At 39.1% G+C, this 22188-nt stretch overlaps 1 protein-coding gene across 1 annotated transcript; it reads right to left on the reverse strand.

The window, feature by feature from the left end:
* Positions 1-1229: 1229 nt before the first annotated feature.
* On the reverse strand, positions 1230-21693 carry LOC115219871 (zinc finger protein 658B-like). The gene is made up of 2 exons (XM_029790168.2): positions 21583-21693; positions 1230-5820 (listed from the first exon to the last, which is right to left on the reverse strand). Exon 2 carries the CDS (start codon positions 5629-5631, stop codon positions 2530-2532), a length of 3102 nt encoding a protein of 1033 aa, XP_029646028.2. The 5' UTR covers positions 5632-5820; positions 21583-21693; the 3' UTR covers positions 1230-2529.
* Positions 21694-22188: the final 495 nt, after the last annotated feature.

Genomic DNA, 22188 nt, shown 5'->3' on the forward strand with positions numbered 1-22188 from the left:
CTTTAAGGCAAAAAAGAAATTTAAAAAGTGGTTCACGTAATTTCAGCAACTGCATTAGAACATAGAAATAAAACCATTCACTCTATCCAGGAATCAAACGTTTATCGGTAACTCACTATACTTGTTCCATATTATTAACACAACCAAACGCTTAATATAAGCCAATCAAAAACCCTGCTGGTGTGACACTGTTGCACAACTATTTGTGATAAACAATGTGAAATTCATTTTATTTTATTTTATGTTATCTAGTTTTAGCTCACGAGCTGTGGCCATGCTGGGGCACCACCATTCGGTGTTGCTACATGATTTTACTTCATGAATGCTTTTTAGCAACTGCCATTTGGTGCATAAGAGAGTTCGATGCAGCTGCCCTCATCTGCACCTCCTGCCATGAAGTTGGTTCATCTGGGACACCTGACAGGAAGAGATCCAGTTTTATTTTAAAGACATCTGCATCCACCACATATAGTAACTGAAGGAGCATTTCCTTATTTAGACAATACAATTTCTAAAATAGTATGGTTTTAATTCCATCGAGTTTCTGTCTTAAGCTCTGTTCTGATGATCCTCATGCACTGATGGATGTGTGTGTGAAATTAGGTTACGTGACATTAAATACTGTGTCACTCAAATTGCTAGATCTCATCCACTACGTCGTTCATTATGGATCTTTTATTTCCAGCTCGTTTTTATCATTAGACCAACGAAAGATCCACAGCCATGCAGTGGGATATTTTGTGTGCATAGGGAGCAAAAGGAAAGGGGGAGGAAGGACTCAAAAAATGACACTGATGCAATTTTGAACAAATAAAAGGGACAGTCTAGCAGTGTGGTCCCTTCAGGATGATAATTCTGGAGAAAAGATCATTAGTTAGAGATCAAAACAAAAAGCAACTGGTCAGAAACAGAGAGAAAGAATTAGTTTAAAGTTGCATCAGATGGATAAGTCCTGCCCAGTGGTCATTGCAGTATTCTAAAATTGACACAAATGGCTTTAGATATTGTAAACAGTGGTAGCTGCTTGACATATAAATGCTCAACAGACTTAGCATAGCACATCCTATAGAGATCCATATGAACGGGAAGTGACAAATGACTGTGGCAGTCTTCAACATGTAAGCAACTATCTACACAAAGATTCTTTAGAAATGAAATAATGGAAAGTCTAAAAAAGAATTACTCATTTCCTAGTCTCACATTTATGATTAGCAACTGTTGACAGAACATCCTAAGCATTCTTCATTCTAAAATTCACAAACTGGTCAAAAGTAAAAGGTGGAACAACATAAAAGTGGAGTGTATAGAACCTAGGATAAGATGTGATTGGCTAACTACTCAAGCTATCTCTACCAATCTCTACCAATCAACAACACCAAGAACATTTTGTCTGAGGGAATTTAAGCTTGCTGGTATACTAATCTAAATATAATAGGTTCGATTTCAGCTGCTGGCATTTCATTGTGTCCTTAGGGAAAAGTCATTTACATCAATAGATTAGGTTTTGCTTGGGAGAAAGATGGATTACTATCACTAACCTAAAAGGTCATAAGGTCAAACTATCCCAGTTTTCCATGGTAGTATTTCACTGCAAAATATGACACAAGGTTTTAATCATTTTACTTAGTACAATAAAGACACGCATAGCTATTCTATTTAGATGCATGGTGATGATCTTTGGATGCAACAGAAAAAGGCAAAAGCAGTTGAAAGTAGTGTGGTAGTGGCAACGAAAACTCAACTCAACTGGACAATTTTCCAGCTCACTCTTGACCCAACAGCTCTCCTTAAAACATGAGGAGTGAAGACAAGGTTATTATCTTATCTTACTCCACTTTACTTTTTTTAATCTTAAATGAGCTTTTAGATGCCCACATACATGATAAACTGGCCTAATGATTGTATGATGATCATAATCACAAGTTCAATCTCAAGTAACACATTCTTCTCGCCCTGGTTGCTTGCTTTATTCATTCGGTTTCTACTTCAAAGTAAAGTGTCAAACAAATATTAGCACCCAACTATACATGTCATGTGTAGTAATTGAAAAGGTCTGACTTCGCAGAACCAAACGACCCATAGGAAAAAAAAAGATGGTGGGGAATAAACTAAGAGTAGAGAAAAGAAATCAAAACAAGGAAAAAAAAAAAACCAATTCTAATTTGGTATATTTAACCAAGAAAATGTAATGAAAACCTTGGTTTAAAATCTGATAATAGTAATAGGTGAGAGGAAATATAGTTGGAGATAGAACCGCACTAATGTTTAGGCATACATACACATAAATAGCTAGATAGGTTGATAGGTAATAGCCAGAAATAGGCAAATAAATAGACATTAAAAAATAGACGGACAGGTAGACAGGATAAAACAGTTAAATGTGGTTTAGACATAGAGTTAGATGGTTTAAGAAATAATGAATTGATAGATAAGCAGATATATATCTACACCTCTCTCTCTTCCGGGTGAGGATGGTGAATAGCTTATGCTCAGAAGTTCAGTTCCCTAGCCCACCGTGTCAGCACCCAGTCAGCTTGTAGAAGTGGAGTTGATAGAAATATTTGTAGCCAAACAAAGGTTAAAATCAACATTGTCATAATTCTGTTGTTGTCCAGTTACTTGCTGCTGCTGCTGTTGTTGTTGTTGTTGATGCTGAATTTGTGATTGTTGTTGATGATGGTGATGATGCTGCTGCTGATGATGGAGTGCTTGCTGTGAGTTTAAACAGGGCTGTTTTTGTTGAGAATTTTGTTGCTGTTGTGACTGATTAAGATGAATAGGTAAATGCCTGTGTGAGGAGTGTGATGGGTGAGGTGGATGCGCCAAAGGACCTATCTTTGACCCATTAGACACAGTTTGGGAAGGATTTGAAATTAAAGCAGATTTTGACATTTGCAACGTATCCATCTGGATATTGTTATTTTTATTGCTATCATTATTATTGCCATTATTTTTGTCGTCATCATCATCATTATCATCGTCATCGTCCTCATCATCGTCATCATCATCATTGTCATCATCATCGTCGTCATCATCATCGTCGTCATCGTCGTCATCCTCCTCATCCTCGTCTTCTTTTTTAACTAAAACGTTCAAGTTGTTAGAGGCATCCTCAGCCGCGACCTCTGCAGCATGTGTACGTACATGACGATGCAACCCGTACTGATGTGCAAATCCTTTACCACACGTGACACACACATAAGGTTTGATTCCCGAGTGAATGGTAATGTGATACTCGTAGGAGGACTTCTGACAGAACGATTTGCTGCACTGAGTGCATTTGTACAGGTTGTCACCCGTGTGGATGCGAATGTGGCGCTGGAGAGAAGTGCGATGACTGAACGCCTTCCCGCAATAGACACACGTGAAAGGTGACTTTTGGGTCAATGTGTTAACAGGATTACTGGGAGATGAAGTAATCTTTTTGCTGGCAGGCTGATGACATGCAGAGAAATGTTCTTCTAATTGAGAACTCTGCGAAAAATCTTTACCGCACTCACTGCACCTCAATGGTGTTGAACTTCGTTGCACAGAGGTCTCATCAGCAGGAGGTTGCAAGGTTGTAGCATTATGCGCACTATGCATGTGCTGCTGAAGTGTCAGTTCATCAGGAAAGCTTTCAGCGCAGTAAGAACAGTGCCACAGTTCAGACTGCTGTTCTTTGCTTGTGTGGACAGTAGCTAAATGATTCTTTAGGGAAGAGTGCTCACAAAACACTTTCTCACAATGGGGACATTGATGTGGACGTACTCCTGTGTGGGTACGTAGGTGCCGCTTCAGATCACAATGCTGTGAAAACTTCTTGCTGCAATGGACACATAAATATGGTTTCTCCCCAGTGTGAGTACGTACATGCTGTTGAAGACTAGCTTGGCTAAAGAAAGCCTTGTCACAACGTAAACACTTGAAAGATCGCTCTCCTGAGTGTAAAGAAGTATGTCGCTTCAGGTTGGATTCATCAACATATGACTTGTTGCATTCTTTGCATTTAAATGTACCTTTTGCATTAGTTCGAGTTCCACCTCGTTTTGATGATTTGTTAGCTTTTGCAGAACGGTTGTTTTTTTTTTTGCTATTGTCCTTACCGTCCTCGGTGTTGTTGGTCTGGTCATTGTTCTGGGAGTCATGGCTAGTGACATGATATTTCAGTGAAGACTGGTTATGAAAAGCTTTGCCACACTGCTTGCAAGTGTACGGTTTTTCATCTGTGTGGATACGCATGTGACGGCGTAACGATGTGCGCTCTGAAAACGGTCGATTGCACTCGAGACACATGAATGGTTTTTCACCCGTATGGGTGCGAAGATGTGACTTCAAGTGGGAGGCATGAATAAAGGACTTTTGGCATTTCAGACACTTGTACGGCTTCTCGCCTGTGTGCTTGGCCAGGTGGTTTTTCAGCGAAGTCTGATTGTAGAACGACTCCCTGCAGTGCAGGCAGACATATGGACGCTCTCCGCTGTGCAGACGCAAATGCCTCTTCAGTGACGACTGTTCTGAGAATGCACGTGGACACTTGTGACATTTGTGTGGCTTTTCCCCCGTGTGTGTGCGCACGTGCGACTTTAAGTGTGAGGTAGTTGCAAAGCACTTCTCGCAGTGCACACATTTGAATGGTCGATCAATGTTGCTCTTGCGTAGATGTGAGAATAATTGGTACTTGGTTTTGTATGGCTGATTGCTTTCCTCCTCTGGCTCATCATATGACCACTCATAGATGCTTTCTCTTTCCTTCAGACTGAGACTAGATGCTGTAGCACTGCCATCAACAGAAGCAGAACTACTACTTTTACCTGTACTTGGGGTGTTGCTATTTGGCTGGAGTTGCTTGTCTCCACCCTCTGTCTGCTCTTCTTTCTCTACCTTTACATAATTTTCAATCATTCCTTCCAATTTTTTATCACTTTTCCCCATTTCCTCTCCTCCTCCTTCATCATCATCATGATTATCATCATCGTCATCATCATCGTCGTCATCATCATCATCATCATCGTCATCGTTATCAACACCATCATCTTCGTCGTCGTCCTCGTCATCATCATCATCATTGCCATTTCCCATTTTTTCTTGTACTTTCTCTTTCTCTGCCGCCGCAGCTTCCAATATTGGTTTCGGATTCAGAACTAGGTTTATGTTTGGACTGTTAGTTTTGACGACTGCGTTTGAAGTAGCTACTGTGGCCACGGCCTGCTGCTGTCGATGTTGTAGATGCTGTTGACTGCAGTGACTGTTACCAGAAACTGCATTTGTCAATGACGAACTGATGCTGTTATTATGACTGGCAGTGCCGTAGAGCTTCAAGTAGCTACTGTTGGCCTTCATCGACACACTGTATGCACTACAACCATCACTACTACCGCTGCCTGTAGCCCCATTTAACAGACTACTGCTGCCACTGAATTTACCACAGGTGTTCTTCAAGTTTTTAACACCTGTCATAGAGACACTAGATTTACTGCTAAGATAGCTGTGATGGTAGAGAGGCTTGCTGTGGCGACCATTGCTGCTGATGCTGCCGAGAGGGTTATCACCATTGCTATTGTTCTGTACAGGTGACTGTAGTTTGCCGATTGGGGGTAATGGTGAGCATCTGCTGTTGTTGCTGCTGCTATTGAATTTAACATGGTCCATGGTTCTTGTTGCACCAAATGTGCAAAGACGTTCCTCAGAGCAAAGGAATAGGAATGTAAAAGCAGCTCAAGCAGCTGTGGTAAGAAGAGTGTGTGTGTGTGTGTGTGGAAATGGATGTGATGATGTGAATGTTTCTATAACAGGTACTTCTCACTGTTGCTCACCATCTTCAGGCCACAAGATAAAACACTGTAAGAGAAAGAAAAAAAGAATTATTTAAAATAAACAATATATGCATATAAAAATTTGTGTACATTGGATTAAACAACAGATCTTTTCGGTTTGAATGGCAGTTTTTAACGTAATTTCTAGGTAACTAAAAAATTTTAAACTTCGTATACTGGTAGAATGTGTTTATAAAACATCTTTTTCTCTTGGCTTTCTTGAGAAAATTCTATAGTTTGTAAGATATTTGTTGTTTTTTTCTTCAATTTCTGCAATTTCAACCAATCACTGACGTCTATTGAGGTAAAAAAACATTCTGTGCCATATGAATATGTCCCTTAAAACAGATTAGGTTTATTTACAATTGTGAAGAAAAAGGATACTCTTTCTCCAACCCCTAACCCTAAAACAGATTGAAATGCAATAGATCGATACTAGGGTCATAATTATGGGTGACAATTTCATATGACACCGCGAGAAAACACTGCCGTTCAAACTGAAAAAATCCTTAAACAACTACATGCATAGTTGAAAAAAAAAAGTTCTATGTCAAGATTGCATTTAACTATAACAGACATTATCAGTAAATAAAAATGAAAATCTAAAATGTTTAAGCTTTCGAGTCTTAATTCCTTTTCTTAGACACTAAGGCAATTTCTAGGAGGGTTTTTTTGTTGAATTGAAATTAATAAGTACTTATACTCTTTACTCTTTTACTTGTTTCAGTCATTTGACTGCGGCCATGCTGGAGCACTGCCCTTTAGTCGAGTAAATCGACCCCAGGACTTATTCTTTGTAAGCCTAGTACTTATTCTATCGGCCTCTTTTGCCGAACCGCTAAGTTACGGGGACGTAAACACACCAGCATCGGTTGTCAAGCAATGGTGGGGGGACAGACACACAAACATATACACACACATACATATATATATATATATATATATAAGACGGGCTTCTTTCAGTTTCCGTCTACCAAATCCTCTCACAAGGCTTTGGTCAGCCCAAGGCTATAGTAGAAGACACTAGCCCAAGGTGTCATGCAGTGGGAATGAACCCGGAACCATGTGGTTGGTAAGCAAGCTACTTACCACACAGTCACTCCTGCGCCTACATATTATTTTATAATTTATAATTTCATACTTGGAACCACGGAAAACAAACTAAAATCTTTACTGTCTAGACAAGGGGTTCTCAACTATTTTTTAACCTACAGACACCTTCGATTACTATTCTATTCTGGTGGACTCCCATAGCCATTCAATGTTTAAAAGCTAGTTTTATAGAAACTTTTACAAGATTCCTATTTTGTTTTTCACACATTAATTTGTGTAAGTTGAACTATGTAAAATGCTACAGAAAGAACCCTAGCTGTTTCTTACAATACATACCAATACATACAAAATGACATTTTTCAGGGACCCTTAAGATACTATTGTGGATCCCCAATTTACTATTTTGTTGTGTGGACCACCAAGAGTCTTTTATGAACCCCCGTTGAAAACCACTGGTCTAGACAATCTCTACAATCAAAAGCTGACATCCAAAGGCTGGAGGTAAAAGAGAACTCCATCTGCAGTGAAGGCTACAGAAAAAAAGCAGGATCAGAAAGTGAAATTCAGCACTTCTTTTTTTTTTTTATGTTCCTTCTCGAGCCATGCCTGGCTCATAAGGGCCAGTTTCCCGGTTTCTTGGCATATAGGTTCTCCACCTAGACGGTACGCCGGTCCATTGCAGGTGAGCTGCAAGATGCAGGAGGAAAGAGTGAGATAAAGTTGTGGCGAAAGAGTCAGCAGAAGTTTCGCCATTACCTTCTGCCGGAGCCGCATGGAGCTTAGGTGTTTTCGCTCATAAACACACACATCGCCCGGTCTGAGATTCGAACCCGCGATCCCTCGACCGCGAGTCCGCTGCTCTAACCGCTAGGCCATGTGCCTCCACACCACTTTTTGGTAGAATGACTGAAAAAATGTTGATTCATAAGATGCATGATGAAATCAAAATATTGTTGGTGATAAATTCATGAATGACAATGATGATGAACTGGTCATCCAACTAGTATTCTCATTAACATGATCAGACCTAACAGGAAAAAATATCACTGTTTCATAACAAACTTTACCAAATACCCAAACAACCTACCTTGAAGTTATTTAACAGGTATGTGGAATTAAATATAAACAACAAATGCTGCCAATTTCTGGATGAAGGGACTTCATCTGGGCATCATAGGGATTATTCTGAAGCTGTTACAATGAGTTCAGTCTGCTAAATAGACATTCAAGTAATGCCATCAACCCAGACTAAGCAAAGAATGTCTTTTACAAGTAAAGAAAAGCATAGGCGTAGGAGTGGCTGTGTGGTAAGTAACTTGCTTACCAACCACATAGTTCCGGGTTCAGTCCCACTGCGTGGCACCTTGGGCAAGTGTCTTCTACTATAGCCTCAGGCCGACCAAAGCATTGTGAGTGGATTTGGTAGACGGAAACTGAAAGAATCCCGTCGTATATATGTATATGTGTGTGCATATGTTTGTGTGTCTGTGCTTGTCCCCCCAACATCGCTTGACAACCGGTGCTGGTGTGTTTACGTCCCCGTAACTTAGCGGTTCGGCAAAAGACACCGATAGAATAAGTACTAGGCTTACAAAGAATAAGTCCTGGGGTCGATTTGCTCGACTAAAGGCGTGTGCTTAACGTGCCACCGGCACAAAGGCCAGCTTGTTGCTCTGGCAACGATCTCACTCGTATGGTACTGTTAGCGCTCCACTAGCAACGGATGCCAGTCACCGAGTTTGATTTTGACTTCGATTTTCACTTGCTTCAACTGGTCTTCGTAAGCAGAGTTTAGTGTCCAATGAAGAAAAGGCACGCATAAGTGGACTGGTTACCCCCTAGCATAGGCCACGAGGTTATGGTCACACTTGCACTTCGGTTGATAATGATGACTGTTAGTTCAATGGTCAGAGAAAATTGCTTATTATACCTTCGCATTCTTTTATACGTTTCAGCCCTAAGGCTATGGCCATGCTAGGGCACCACATTGTGGATAATGTACCTTAATGCGTTACGGTTAGGGCTGATTGATCTAGGGTTGATGTACTGACCTCATTTTAAAGCTTTTTCTCAAATTTACCATTGATTACCTGCATCAGCTGGATGATATGAGGCACATATTAACAGATCAACTTGCTTTATACATACCATTAGTGAATCACAAACTAACTTTGAATGTAACAACAGAATTCTGAGAGTAACATTTGCGGATGTACATAGCAACTCCACCATTGCTTCTTTTTTGTTCTTGCTTGTACAAAATACAATAAACTTCAGTATGTGTATCTCTACATGGGAAAGTGGACATTATGATGATGTAGGCGCAGGTATAACTACTTCCAAACCATGTAGTATCAGGTTCAGTCGTACACCGTGGACATCTTAAGCAAATGTCTTCTACTACAACCCCATGCCAACCCAAGCCTTATAGATAGGTTCTTTTACTCTTCTACTTGTTTCAGTCATTTGACTGCAGCCATGCTGGAGCACCGCCCTTTAGTCGAGCAAATCGACCCCAGGACTTATTCTTTGTAAGCCTAGTACTTATTCTATTGGTCTCTTTTGCCGAACCGCTAAGTTGTGGGGAATTAAACACACCAGCATCGGTTGTCAATCGATGCTGAGGGACAAACAGACACACAAACACATATATATATACATATATATGACAGGATTCTTTCAATTTCCATCTACCAAATCCACTCACAAGGCTTTGGTCAACCCAAGGCTGTAGTAGAAGACACTTGCCCAAGGTGCCACGCAGTGGGACTGAACCCAGAACCATGTGGTTGATAAGCAAGCTACTTACCACACAACCACGGAAATTGAAAGAAGCCTGTGATATATACATCTGTGTCCATGTCTGCGTGTTTGAATTATTTCCCTTGTGTAACCTTGTTTGTAAAAAAGTGACTTACTAAACAATGTCATTAGCTTACAAAGAGCATGTCTAGACTGTTTGTAGTTTGATAGACTAGAAACAAGGTGGTTGCAAGAGGAAGGGCATCTAGTCATACAAAACTCTACTTCAGCATACTCTTGTCTGATTCAAGTAAGCATGGAAAAGTAGACATTAAAATGATGATGATGTATACATACATCCTCGGAATAAATAAAACCCAAATCTTTCAGTTTTCTTTTAAAACATAGAGGCTTCTGTGCCAGTGGCACATGACCTGCTGTGCTTGAGGAGACCTATTGAGTCGAGTACATAAACATCGAAATAAATCTCAAATGGAAATAGCAGTTGCGATCCCTGTGCCGGTGGCATGTAAAAAGCACCGTCCGAACGTGGCCAATGCCAGCGCCGCCTTGACTGGCTTCTGTGCCGGTGGCACGTAAAAAGCATCCACTACACTCACGGAGTGGTTGGCATTAAGAAGGGTATCCAGCTGCAGAAACACTGCCAGTTCAGACTGGAGTCTGGTGCAGCCTCCTGGCTTCCCAGACCCCGGTCAAACCGTCCAACCCGTGCTAGCACGGTAACAGACGTTAAACGATGATGATGATGATGCATATGTATGTGTGCGTGTATTTAATCAAAAAGTGTGCCAAAAGGCAGACTTGAAATTAACCATCATATGACTGGACAGGCTAGGATGTGGAGTTCAAGCCATGTTGTGTAGTAATAAGAAATGCAGAAAAAGTTGTTGGTATTTCCAGCTGGATATAACAAGCACTTCAGTATTAATAGAAAATACACACATATACACATATTGCTCTTAATACTGAGGAAACAAGCCAATCAGTTTGAACAAACATTCCAATCAGATTGTTATATAAATGTTGAAAAATATCAATTATTCATTACTATATATACAAAGGTGATGCATGGGAGAGAAAGTATTACAGAAGCATCAAATTTCTGGATCAAGCTCTGCAGATGTTGAGAGTAAGGGCGCAAATGATTATGAATGGAGTTGGTGACAATGAAATGCAGTTTGGCTTTATACATGAAAGAGATAAACTGATGCAATCTTCCTGCAGAAGAAATAGGTTGCTAAGAGTAGACTACAAGAGTAGATGCCTGCTCCAGAGCGTCAGCTGCGGGGTCACTCCGAAAAGCTCTATCTGCGACGATTTCATCTCAATCGAAGGAGAGGGGCTTTCTCCGTCTGGGTTGCAGATCCATGGAATAAGCTGCCGGACGAGATAGTGAAGATGCCGACGACCGCTTGGTTCAAAGTCTCTCTTGACCAGAAATGGCCTGAACTCTTTGCATGAACAACCTCCCTGTACATAACTCCATGTCCCCCTACATGGCCTTGCTTTTTGCATTTTGAGCCAAAAAATTAACTTAACTCAAGTGACTTTTGTTGACTTGGAGACGGCTTTTGACAGGTTTCTACAATCTGTAATCTGATGAGCATCTAAAGAAACAAGGTATAGTCGAAAGGCTTGTTAGTTATGTACAGGGATGTAGTAAAGTGAGAGTCAACAAGTTCTTCAGTCCCCTCTCATCCATCATATTCTTACAGGCCAGCTACCCAAGGGAACTTCTATATGCTATTGATCTAATTCTTATAACTGAACCTGTAATAAAATTAAAGAAGAAATTCTAGGAATGAAAGTAAACCTAGAACCAAGAGACCTCAAGGCAAACTTAGCAAAAACTAAGTGGCTAGTAAGTGGGGGAAAAAAAACAGTACTTCAGTATTATCAGGAAAATAGCCTGCTCAATATAGGAAAGGAGAAGATATGAACTCCAGATGCTGTACCTAGTTTAAGGTATGGACACACAAGAGATGTAGTGAACTCCCAAGCAAACAGGGAAGCCAAGCTTTGTATGAAGAAGATGCACTGGAGCAATAAAAACAGTAAGAGCATATTGGAAAGACTCTTGGATGCACAGCTGGTTCACTTGATGTAGTTGATAGTAATTGTTATCTAGGAAACAACATTAGAAGTGAAGGTTGTTGTTCAGAAGGTAGAGTAGAAGGTAGAGTAAGAAGAAGATGGGAAAGTTCAAGCAATCACATCTGTTAACAACTAAGGATTCTTTTTCCTTCAGATGTACATATACATCCTCGGAATAAATAAAACCCAAATCTTTCAATTTTCTTTTAAAACATAGATGCATATGTATGTGTGCGTATATATAATAAAAAAAATGTGCCAAAAGGTAGACTTGAAAGGAGTGGCTGTGAGGTAAGTAGCTTGTTTACCAACCACATGGTTCCGGGTTCAGTCTCACTGTGTGGCACCTTGGGCAAGTGTCTTCTACTGTAGCCTTGGGCCGACCAAGGCCTTGTGAGTGGATTTGGTAGACGGAAACTGAAAGAAGCCCGTCGTATATATGTATATATGTGTATGTATGTGTGCGTGTATGTTTGTGTGTCTGTGTTTGCCCCATCCAACATCGCTTGAGAACCGATGCTGGTGTGTTTATGTCCCCGTCACTTAGCAGTTCGGCAAAAGAGGCCAATAGAATAAGTACTGGGCTTACAAAGAATAAGTCCCGGGGTCGAGTTGCTCGATTAAAGGCGGTGCTCCAGCATGGCCGCAGTCAAATGACTGAAACAAGTAAAAGAGTAAAGAGAGAGAGTATCATATGACTGGACAGGCTAGGATGTGGAATTCAAACCATGTTGTGTAGTAATAAGAAATGCAGAAAAAGTTGTTGGTATTTCCAGCTGGATAATGGTTAGAGCAGGACATGGTGGAGTAGACATAACATGGGTGATAGGAGGAGAAATGAATCAGAAGTGCCTGAATCGCACAAGCCAACTAGCTCCAAGAAGCAGAAACCACTGTAGTAGCAGTAGAACAAGAAAAAAGAGTAGACTGTATGATGCTTATGTTAGAATTATGATGCTGCATGGTAATGAGAGATGAGCCTAGAGAGGAGACAAACCTGCTTGTATCTAGTAAACAATTTATAGAAACAAGGAGACATAAACATCTGTTGAGGCAAGTGAAAATCAAAATCAAAATCGATCAACATCAATGGAAATTGTAACTGTGATACCAGTGCAGGTGGCACATAAGAGAACCATCTGAACGTGGCCATTGCCAGCGCCGCCCCGACTGGTAGCACGTAAAAAGCACCCACTACACTTATGGAGTGGTTGGCTTTAGGAAGGGCATCCAGCTGTAGAAACACTGCCAGATCAGACTGGAGCCTGGTGCAGCCTTCTGGCTTCCCAGACCCCAGTTGAACCGTCCAACCCATGCCTGCATGGAAAGCGGACGCTAAACGATGATGATGATGATGATATATATAATGGGTTTCTTTCTGTTTCTATCTACCATATCCACTCACAAGAGACTTTTCCAAGGTGCAGCAACGGGGCTGAACCCAAAACCAAGGGGTTGGGAAGCCAGGTGGTTTATAGGGCTAGTTTAAGCTGATTAAATTACTACTTTATTTTATGGTACTGAGTACTTTTACTTACATTTGTCACAACTACTAATGCATATATGCATACACAAATATACACACACACACACACACATGTACCAATACCTCATTTTCGCAACACATGCTAGCATGGAAAACGGACGTTAAACGATAATGATAAGTGGGAAACAAAAAACAACTTGTTATAATGAAGCTTAACATTGCAGTAAAAGCCAAACTCAGGAAAACAGATAAGATTGGGGTCTTATACATACTCAGAGTATTATCAGTTTACTGTATTTTTTCATGTGCGGAAGTACTCAGACCAAATTCAGCAAAAGTACTAAGTGAAGTAAGGAACAAAAAGCAGAGGAAAAGAAAGATAAAGTTATGGTAGTTTAATGTATAGACATCAGACTTGGAGTACAGAATGTTTTTCTTTTTGTTTTTGTTTCTTTTTTTATTGATTTGGTCGAGAAGTAGCAGCAGTGGCTATGGATATCACAGGCCCTGGGTACTGGTGAGATTGATGCCTTTAATGTTCCTCTTGAACAGCTGTAAGGTGACAGCAACAAGAAAAACATCCCAAGAGAGAATTTCACTGGGAAGAACTGGAAATAATGGTTAGAGCAGGACATGGTGGAGTAGATATAACATGGGTGATAGGAGGAGAAATGGATCAGAAGTGCCTGAATCACACAAGCCAACAAGCTCCCAGAAGCAGAAACCACTGTAGTAGCAGTAGAATAAGCAAAAGGAGTAAACAACACACGTGCAGACCAGAAGTTGGAGTATTTTTTATGAACAGCTCCATACAAATCAGTTGACTGGCTTTTCTGTGAATGCAGCTTAGAATGTCTATGTGTGAGTAGCAGCAGTACCATCTCTGGTGTGTGAGCAGTCCTCTGTAGTAGGTTTAAACTGAGTTTTGTTAGAGGGTTACATATTTTGTAGCCAGTTTTTGAGATACAGTCTTTAGTGAGGATGCATGTTCACTGAGAGAGATGTTCAATGATGGTTGATGAATTTCAAGCCATTTTTACCAAATTAGTACTAATAACTAACACGATAATGGCTGAGATGAAACACAGTTAATCAGAAAAAAAAAACACCAGGTTCACTCAGTAAAATGCAGCCAACAGAACAGTATCTGAGGTGGGAAAAAGCATGTGGCTTGCAAGAAATTGTCATGTAGGTATGGGAACTTGTAGGATAGTGATTCCTATGAAGTCAACATGATATGTTCTTATCTACTGCTCACCATTTATATAAGAAATTCTTTGTGGATGACAACTATATGTGTAATCAATATGGCAAACTATCCAATTTTGTCTGTCGGTGGCACGTCCGTGCCGGTGGCACATAAAAAACACCATCCGAGCATGGCCGTTTGCCAGCCTCGTCTGGCACCTGTGTCGGTGGCACGTAAAAAGCACCCACTACACTCACGGAGTGGTTGGCGTTAGGAAGGGCATCCAGCTGTAGAAACACTGCCAGATCTGACTGGGCCTGGTGCAGCCTTCTGGCTTCCCAGACCCCAGCTGAACTATCCAACCCATGCTAGCATGGAAAGCGGACGTTAAACAATGATGATGATGATGATAATGATGTGCCATAGCCTGAAACATGATTATACTTAGTTTCCCATCCAAGTAGATTCTGAATTTTCTTCAATGAAAGTAAGAGATCAATCAAGAGAAAATATTTCACCTGGGAGGAAAAGCTGACTCTTTAAATCACAGCCTTATGTCAAACCTGTATGAGATTCAGTAGTATGGAGTAATGATGACGAAGCAGTAATCCTACTCGAACTATCATCATAGGAAGGGAATACTGGAGATGTGGAACACCAAAGTTTGTATTCATTTTTGGACTGATCATTGACGGAGCATCAGGAAACTCATTTTTCACATTGTTGCCTGGTAATTATTATTATTTTTTTAAATAAATCTATCATTTACAAATCATCCAACAATGAGGCTTTGGTAGTTCAACTGATTTACCTACTCTTTAATTAATGTGTAGGCAGTTAGGTATTCCACAGACATTTCTACCTTCAGGTAGAATCAGTGTAAAAACTGTATCTCTTGAATTTTTAAAGGTACAATCTAACCAATAGCCTCTGTACATCTCCACCTACCTAATTTCACTCCCCAGGATCAGTTGGTCAGGGCCATTAAAAGATAATTGCTCAAGATCAAACCCAGGACCCCATGGTTGCAAAATGAACTTCTTAACAATTCAACTATATTGTGCTAATAAATACTATTTATATGTATACATATATACACACACACGTCATCGGCGGCAGCAGCGGTGTTTAACGTCCGTTTTCCATGCTACCATGGGTTGGACGGTTTCACTGAGGTCTGGGAAGCCAGAAGGCTGCGCCAGGCTCCAGTCTGATCTGGCAGTGTTTCTACAGCTGGATGCACTTCCTAACGCCAACCAGTCCGTGAGTGTAGTGGGTGCTTTTTATGTGCCACCGGCACAGGGGCCAGAGCAGGCTGGTAAATGGCTACGATCGGTTGGTGCTTTTTACGTGTCACCGACATGGACGCCAGTCAGGTGGCACTGGCATCAGCCACATTTGGATGGTGCTTTATACATGCCACCTGCACGGGAATCTTAACTATAATTTCCATTTGATTTTTATTCTGATGTTGGTGTTGACGTACTTGACTCAATAGGTCTCCTCAAGAACAGCGGGTCACTCTACAATCCAAGGTTAGCACAGCAGGCCATCCTGTGAACCATGAACTCACTTCATTTGTCGGGTCTTTGAAGTCACAGCATATCTCCAGAGGTCTCGGTCATTCATCATAGCCTCTGTGAGGCCCAACGTACGAAGGTCATGCTTGACCACTTCATCCCATATCTTCCTGGGTCTACCTCTACCCCGGATTCCTTCAAAAGTTTGGGAGTGGCACTTCTTCACATGTCTCTCCTCATCCATCCGTAGTACATGACCATACCAACGCAAACATCTCTCCTGCATGCCACATCTGATGCTTCTTATGTCCAGCATTTCTCTCAGAGCAATTACACTCTGTCATGCCTGGACACTGACATTACACATCCAACGGATCATGCTAGCTTCATTTCTTTCGAGCCTACGCATGTCCTTTCGCAGTCACAGCCCATGTTTCACTGCCATGAAGCATGGCAGTTCACACACATGTGTCATACAATCTACTTTTCACTCTGAGCGAGAGACCCTTTGTCACCTGTAGGGGAAGAAGCTTTCTAAACTTTGTCCAGGCTATTCTTATTCTAGTTAGTAACACTCTCTGAGCATCCACTCCCACTACTAACTTGGTCATCTAGGTAGCAGAAACTATCAACTACTTCTAGTTCCTCCCTCTGGAATGTAATGGAATCTGTTTTCTGAGTGTCAGTGGTGTCTATTGCCCCTGTGCATCTGCTGCACACGAAAGCTATCTTCTCAGTTAACTTTCCTTGGATGTTGCTGCACCTCTTATGTGTCCATAGCTTACACTGGGTATACATTATTTAATGTGCACAGTATAAAGATACAAGCTACTAAGGGTTTCTTGCTATGAAGACAAGTGTCTAAGCAGGTCTTTTATAACACACCCTATGTCTCCAAACAATCTCCTGGCTCAGAGCACATGATCTGATCTATTTGAAAATCAGGATGCTGCAAGATGTTATGCAAACCACCAATCTTCTTTCCAGTACATCGACAAAATTAAAGCCACTAAGCTGGCTAGCCATGTATGGGGTTTGAAGACCATGACAAATAATCAAATGGAGAATCATAGAGAAATCCATGCCATATGCAAACGGATCTAAAAATGCATCTTATGCATAACTGAAAGATTGCACATTCTTTTTAGCTCTAAGAATTTTACTGCACTACTTAATTCCAGATAACAAAATTTTCATCAAATGCAAGATTATGAACAAATTTATTTTGATGAACTGGAGGTAACAACCCTTTCTGAAATGAGCAGCTGTCTCACAGACCTTGGACCCCTCTCTGTTGAATTATTTTCTACTAGTTTAATTACAGTTTCTACAGTCAAAGGGCACATAACTCTAATTTTTTTCTTTCCTTTCCTTTTTTGTTTTTATTCACCTATCCACTTTTTTTGCAACAACCTTCTTGTAATTTCTTTACCAGCATCCTGATTTTCAAATAGATCAGACCATGTGCTCAGAGCCTGATATTAGGTTGGAGACAAAGGGCATAAAATTTAAAAAAACCTACCTAGACATATGTCTTCACAGCAAGAAACTATTAGTATGTTGTATCTTTATACTGAATACATTAAATGATATTTATCTCTGTTGTGTCTGGGGAGAGTCGTTTTCTTTTTGTACCATATAATGTTATACACTCACCGGTAAAATTTCCACTTATTTCTAATTTTTATTTTCCTAAAATTTTCACTGCATCTTGCAACCTTTTCAATAGTAAGACTATTGAAAAAGTTGCAAGACGCACTGAAATAAGTGGAAATTTTACAGGTGAATGTGTTATAAGGCACAAAAAGAAAACGACTCTCCCCAGACACAACAGAATATGCTTCAACACACGAACTCATATAAAGAATCTTGCAAACCAAATCCAAAAATGAGATATTTATCTCTTTATACTGGATGGAGAACTTTCTTTGTTGATCTCACCTTCATAAAACTGTAAACTATATCTATATACATATATATATAGTAAACTATATCTCTCTCTCTATATATATATAGTAAACTATATCTATATATATATATATATATAGGTTATAAAATGAGATAGGGGTTGAAAATTCAACCCACCAATTATCCTTGTTAATGCCTCATTTATACCTGCCTTTATGGCTTATAGGTTAAATGAGGTATGACTGTCCTCACTGCCGAAACAGCTGTCAGTTTTGATTTATTTGCATATTATATTTGAAAATTTTTTACTTATATCTCTTTATCTTTTTACTATTACTGTATATCTCATTTCATTTTATGTATTGCCTTTACTCATATGTAATGGTGTATTAAAGTATGGATTGAGTATCATCGGATAGTTGATGTTTTACTGATTTAAGTATATTTCTCCATTCTCTAATTTCGTTGTATATATATATATATATATATATATATATATATATATATAATACAGACAGCTGTGTGCAATGTTACCAAAAGGTAATATATATATATATATACCAAAAGATATATACATATATATGGGAAGGTAGTGTTTCCAACAATGAACATATGCCAAATAATACTATTCTTATAACGATACATAATATACACACAGTCATGGTTGTGTGATAAGAAACTTGTTCCTAACCTGAGGGTTTCAGGCTCAGTTCTACAGCATGGCAACTTTGGCAAATGTCTTATTAGTATGTTGTATCTTTAAACTGAATACAATAAATGATATTTATCTCTTTATACTGGAAGGAGTACTTTCTTTGTTGATTTTACCTTAATAAAACTGTGGTGCTGGCACGTAAAAAGCACCATCCGATCGTGGCCGTTTGCCAGCCTCGCCTGGCCTCCGTGCCGGTGGCACGTAAAAAGCACAATCCGACCGTAGCCGTTTGCCAGCCTCGTCTGGCACCTGTGCCAGTGGCACATAAAAAGCACCCAGTACACTCATGGAGTGGTTGGCGTTAGGAAGGGCATCCAGCCGTAGAAACATTGCCAGATCAGACTGGGCCTGGTGCAGCCTTCTGGCTTCCCAGACCCCAGTTGAACCGTCCAACCTATGCCAGCATGGAAAGCGGACGCTAAACGATGATGATGATGATGATATATATATATATATATATATATATATATATATATAATGCATACAGCTGTGTGCAATATGTTACCGAAAGGTAATATATATATATATATATATATATACCAAAAAATATACATACATATGGGATTTTAGCGTTTCCAACAATGAACATATGCCAAGTAATACTATTCTTATAACGATACATAATATACACACACAGTCATGGTTGTGTGATAGGAAACTTGTTCCCAACCTGAGGGTTTCAGGTTCAGTTCTACTGCATGTCACCTTTGTCTTCTACAATAGCCCTGGGCAAACCAAAAACTTGTGAGTGGATCTGATGGACAGAAACTGAAAACGGGCCATCGAGTGTGTGTGTGTACACACACACATAGACACGTGTTTTTGTATCATGTGCAGGTTTCCAACACTGCTTGACAACCAGTATCAGTCCGTCTACATCCCCGAAGACAGACAGAAGAAAACAATGGAATAAGTATCAGGCTTAAAAATAAGTAGTGGAGCAGATTTCTTTGATTAAACCATTGAAGGCGGTGCCCCAGCATCACTGTAGTCCAATGACTGAAACAAGTAGTAAATAAATAAATATATATATATATATATATATATATATATATATATATATATATATATATATATATATATATATATATATATATATATTATCATTTAACTTACACTTTCCATGCTGGCGTGGATAGGACAGATGCGTGTGTGGGAGATGGAGATATTTGCCACGATAGAGTATTACTATGAAGATATTACAGAATTGTAAGAATTAGCTATAGTGTCCGAATGTACAGAATTCTTAGAATTTTTAATGCAAGGGAAAAAGATATCATTTTGATATTTATGTCTCATCATCACAAGGCATTTAGCCAAATATGATAATTCCAAGTGGAATCAAAATTCAAAAGCTGGGTTTCAAATTGGTTTCACCAAGCACTTGCTCAGCTTCACCTGTGACAAATTCGTCAGGATAGTAACAAGGAAACAGTCGAACAATCTCTAATTTGTGACAATGGAAAGAATTGAAATTTCCGATGTTTATAGCTATGTCCAGGGAGTAGCAACTAAGTGATGCGAGAACAACGGATTGGATGCGTTGATAATTTTATCATAGCACTACAGTTACCCTAAATAATATTCTGGTTTTGCAACCACCATTACTACAACCAATATTGATTTCTTGTTCAGACACAATTGCCATAAATTAATAAAAGTGGATGCGATTGTGTGACGCTCATGCCTTCTTTGATCTGATTTAAACTAAAAATGATTACTGTTACATAAGCATGATTTTGGAGAAAGAAAATAATAGTGGAGTTCAAAGCGTTTTCCCGGGATCCGAGTAACTAATTAAGCTGGAATTATAGAATTATTGGGAAGCGGTGCGCGGAACAAGAGTTGAAGGCTAAAAAAAAAAAGTGGGAGTAGGGAAAGTACAAGTAAAAGCCGACGCCATGACGCCACGGCTCAGACCCAATATATCTTTGTCTCATGCCTTCTACTTTCTTCCCTCCCTTGTTAAAAACACTCCGAACATTCCCTTCGTTACCACCACTACCACTACAACATGTACACACAAGCACATGCGCAGAGATCGATATACATACGCACCAAGATCGATACATACACACACCGATCATTGTCCTCAACACACACATACCAACATATGCATCGACTTCAATTTCCTATTTTCTCTTACAATCCTTCATACACACACACACACACACACAATATGCATATCTGTCTTTTCCAAAAGCAAGAATTCTTATTGCCATCCAAGTATTTCTCCACCCACCAAATCACACATTTCTTCACCCCCAATACACAAACCCATAAACAGACGTATAGATTTTTTAGAGCGACTGTAATCGAGCATAAAAAGTACTATATATATATATATATATATATATACATTCATACATACATGTGTGTATATATATGTAGATATATATATATATATATATATATATATATATATATATATATATATATATATATATACATACCACACACACACCAACATGGGACTATTATAATCAAATATATGTGTGTGTACGCATTACAGTAGCCTAGTAATGAGTATAATACATTAGTATAGTAACAGTAGTACAATCTAATATATAGTTTAGTAATTATTGTCCAGTTTTGTTTTTCCCTTGTCTTTGTTGCCTGAGAGATCTCAAATAAGCTTTGCAGAAGAACCAGCAAAAAGAACCCTCGCCAGGAGTAAAAGTACTCGACAAACCGATTAATTAACACTGTATATATATATATATATATATATATATATATATATATATATATACATACACAATGACTACGAATTTAATTTTTTGTTTGCTTTTTGGATTTTTGAAGCCTTTTTCTTCACAATGAAGACAAATGAAAGGAAATCAACAACAGACTCAATTCACAAAAGAAAAACTATATTTGAACGTGCAATGAACACATACGTGTGTATGTACACACACACATATATATACATATACATATATATATATATATATATATAGTTCGCTCTCTCATTAATGTGTATATATACATATATGTGTGTGTATCTATATATATATATACATATATATATATATTGGATAACTGCAGAAATATGTTACCTTTTAGACAATCATTCGCAAAAAAATAAGAGGGGCTGATTAAGTCTCCTTTCTGCTTTGGTTTAGGCTTTCTATTGGTTAATATAACTTCCCGTAATGGCTTTTTCGAAACGGAACGAAAACCAAAGAGAAAGAGAGAGAGAGAAAATTTGCCGAAAAACGAATTCCAAAATAGGTTAACTACACGAATGCTTGGATAAATTATGAACTAACGTCCACAGATTTTATATATATGTATACATATTATTCATATTATAAACGAAAGTGTGAAATGATAACCTAATTAAAGCGGTTGTTTACATATATATTATGCTTAATATCGTTTAGATTAAAATCTTCCAATTTCTTTTATAATTGATTCCTACGCTATACATTTTCGCCAATCCATTTAATTAAGACAAGATATCTTGCCATTTATGAGATTATTTTAAGGAAACTTAAGATTACCAAAGTAATATAATCTACGTGAGCTGCATGTCGAAATGAGTCTTTAAGTGTGTAAAGAAAATCCGCATGACTGTCTTGCTTAAATGGTAGGACGTTTATTCGGAAGCAAGAAAGATTTTGTTTTTGGGGGTGTAGGGTGTGATAATTAATTTTCGACCA

Source organism: Octopus sinensis, linkage group LG15, assembly GCF_006345805.1.
Source record: "Octopus sinensis linkage group LG15, ASM634580v1, whole genome shotgun sequence".
Classification (NCBI taxonomy): Eukaryota; Metazoa; Mollusca; class Cephalopoda; order Octopoda; family Octopodidae; genus Octopus; species Octopus sinensis.

Bases quoted from the DNA above. Each gene is read 5' to 3' on its own strand.
- LOC115219871 (XM_029790168.2), bottom strand. From the start codon at position 5,631: ATGGACCATGTTAAATTCAATAGCAGCAGCAACAACAGCAGATGCTCA.